We start from the raw sequence: 2194 nt of genomic DNA, 5'->3' as shown, positions 1-2194 counted from the left end.
AGAATACTCACAATTATTGTACAAAAGGCAATAATATCTTTAGGTAATCGGTTTATGTTGTGTTGTGTTATGTTTTGACAGTAATTCAGGCCCAGAATGATGTATTGTACAGTAGCTAAACATCCGTCTACAGCAGTGGTTCTCAACCTGTGAGTCAGGATCGACCCGACACGATTTTGGGGGGATCCCCAAATGATAATGAAGTGACAACCACCTAAAAGATTACTGCATCAAAAGCAAACTATACTATAAAACATTATGCCAAATTGTCAAATTTAAGAGGCACATTAAAAAAAATGAAAAAAAATAAAAACAATATAATAGCCGTCTACCAGCTCTGAAAAGGTTGCAGAACCACTGAAAAAAAGAAAAAGAAAAAAGAGAGAACCATTGGTCTACAGTACATGGCTGTATTGTCCCATTGTGATTCACGTCTTCACTGCATTGTGATTTTGGATAGTCTTTTAAATCTTAGCAACTTCTTCACAGATTCCTTGACCTCTTCTGTCTGCAGGACATATATGATGGGATTCAACATGGAAGGGAGAGTGGAGTTGAGAGACAAGTTAATCATCCTAGCATTGTGATGGATATGTTGGTTCAAGCTCATGGTGATGATATATGGCAAGTAATTAACGGCCACTAATAACAAGTGACTTGTGCAGGTCTTCATGGCCTTAAATCTCTCCTTAGCGGTGGCTATTCTAGACAGAGCATAGCCGATACAGCAGTACGTAGCCAAGATGAACAGCAGTGGAAGCCAAAGTATTAAAACCGGTATGAAATTACCAAAGATATAGTTGATGTATGTGTAGTTGTCCCTGCAGGCCTTTTGCATTATGGGCGCGATATCTATAAAGAAGCTGTTCAAAACCAGGGGCTTACAAAAGGACAGTCCTGAATGGAGGGCAGTTGCTGTAAGCATAAGAGCAATGCTGAAGAGCCAGAAAGAGGCAACCATTGCATACATAGACCGGTTGTTCACGATCACGTGGTAATGCAGAGGGAACGTGATAGCCACCAGTCTGTCATAGGAGAGAGCAACCAGATTAAGAGACTGCATGCACAGAAAGATGGAAAATAAAAAGTAGTACGTCCAACCACTATTGTAGGAGATCTGTTGGTTTTCAAATAGGAAAATGTCAATAACCTTTGGCACCAAGGTTGACATACCACATAAATCTGACAATGCCAAGCTAAAGACCGCAATATATTTAGGAGTTTTAAGATTGGAATCTAAATATATCACAGCCATCACTATACAATTTCCCATCACCGAGACGACGTAAACAAAAAACAAGAAGACATAGTAATACTTTGCATTGGGTACACCAGAAAAGCCACAAACTGTGAAATATTTTGGATGAATAAAATTTGAGATGTTTTTCCCAAGAGCACAATTGAATGGGTCCACTGCACCCATTCCTAGTCAATATTATATAGCCTTATTAGCCTAGTGAAGTCTTTTGTAGTTGGTTGGTTAATAAAAACCAGTCCTCTTCTGTGTGTTTGTTGAGTTCCTGTCCTTCCTCTGAAGCAGCCACCCGATCGTCAATGTTTATATTACCTTCAAACTGAGAACACAGTCCCCCTTTCTCTGACGTATTCATTGATGCAATCATGCTCCCACAAGATCAGGGCGTCAGAGTGAATGAGGTCCAAGTAGCCCTCATTCATTTTCTCATATTTAGGAAAATATAAATCTAAAAGTAAAAAATATAATCTAAATTTTAAAGCTGGGGTAAGTGATGTTTTTGTTAAAACACAATTTTCTGATAGTAATCATTGCTAGTATAGAGTGTTTGTTCAGTAACAGGAGTCTCTCCATCTCTACAGCTCTTCAATAAAAAGAAAATACATTTGCAGGTGCATTGCAAACTTTCAGCGAATCAGGAGAGAGTACCCATTTATCAGCTTCATTGTTTATCGTGTTCCAGTTCCAATTTTGTCTGCTCATTTCTTTGTGTCATCACTTCCAATTTAACTTGTTTAATCTGTATCCTGTCTGAGTTCTATGTCCTGATTGTACGACGTCCCGTAAGTCCGACATACTCGGCCGGTTAAGACTCACACGTGGCTTCCACGTGCAGTTAGGGTTAGTAATGTATTGCTACGCACCCGATAAAAATTGGTATCCTGACCTGAAATTGCATTTTCTGTTTAAGAAAGAGCTGGAGAGGCCCGGACAGTTAGC

The 2194-nt window shown here is 39.2% G+C and overlaps 1 protein-coding gene across 1 annotated transcript; it reads right to left on the bottom strand.

The window, feature by feature from the left end:
- Positions 1 to 436: 436 nt before the first annotated feature.
- Positions 437 to 1063, bottom strand: LOC306929871 (olfactory receptor 2A14-like; the record flags this gene model as incomplete). Its single annotated transcript, XM_079510603.1, has 1 exon — positions 437 to 1063. The coding sequence occupies one exon, from the start codon at positions 1061 to 1063 to the stop codon at positions 437 to 439; it is 627 nt and encodes a 208-aa protein (XP_079366729.1).
- Positions 1064 to 2194: the final 1131 nt, after the last annotated feature.

This window comes from Electrona antarctica, assembly GCF_951216825.1.
Source record: "Electrona antarctica genome assembly, chromosome: 9".
Classification (NCBI taxonomy): Eukaryota; Metazoa; Chordata; class Actinopteri; order Myctophiformes; family Myctophidae; genus Electrona; species Electrona antarctica.
This window is presented reverse-complemented; position numbering and strand designations above follow the sequence as displayed.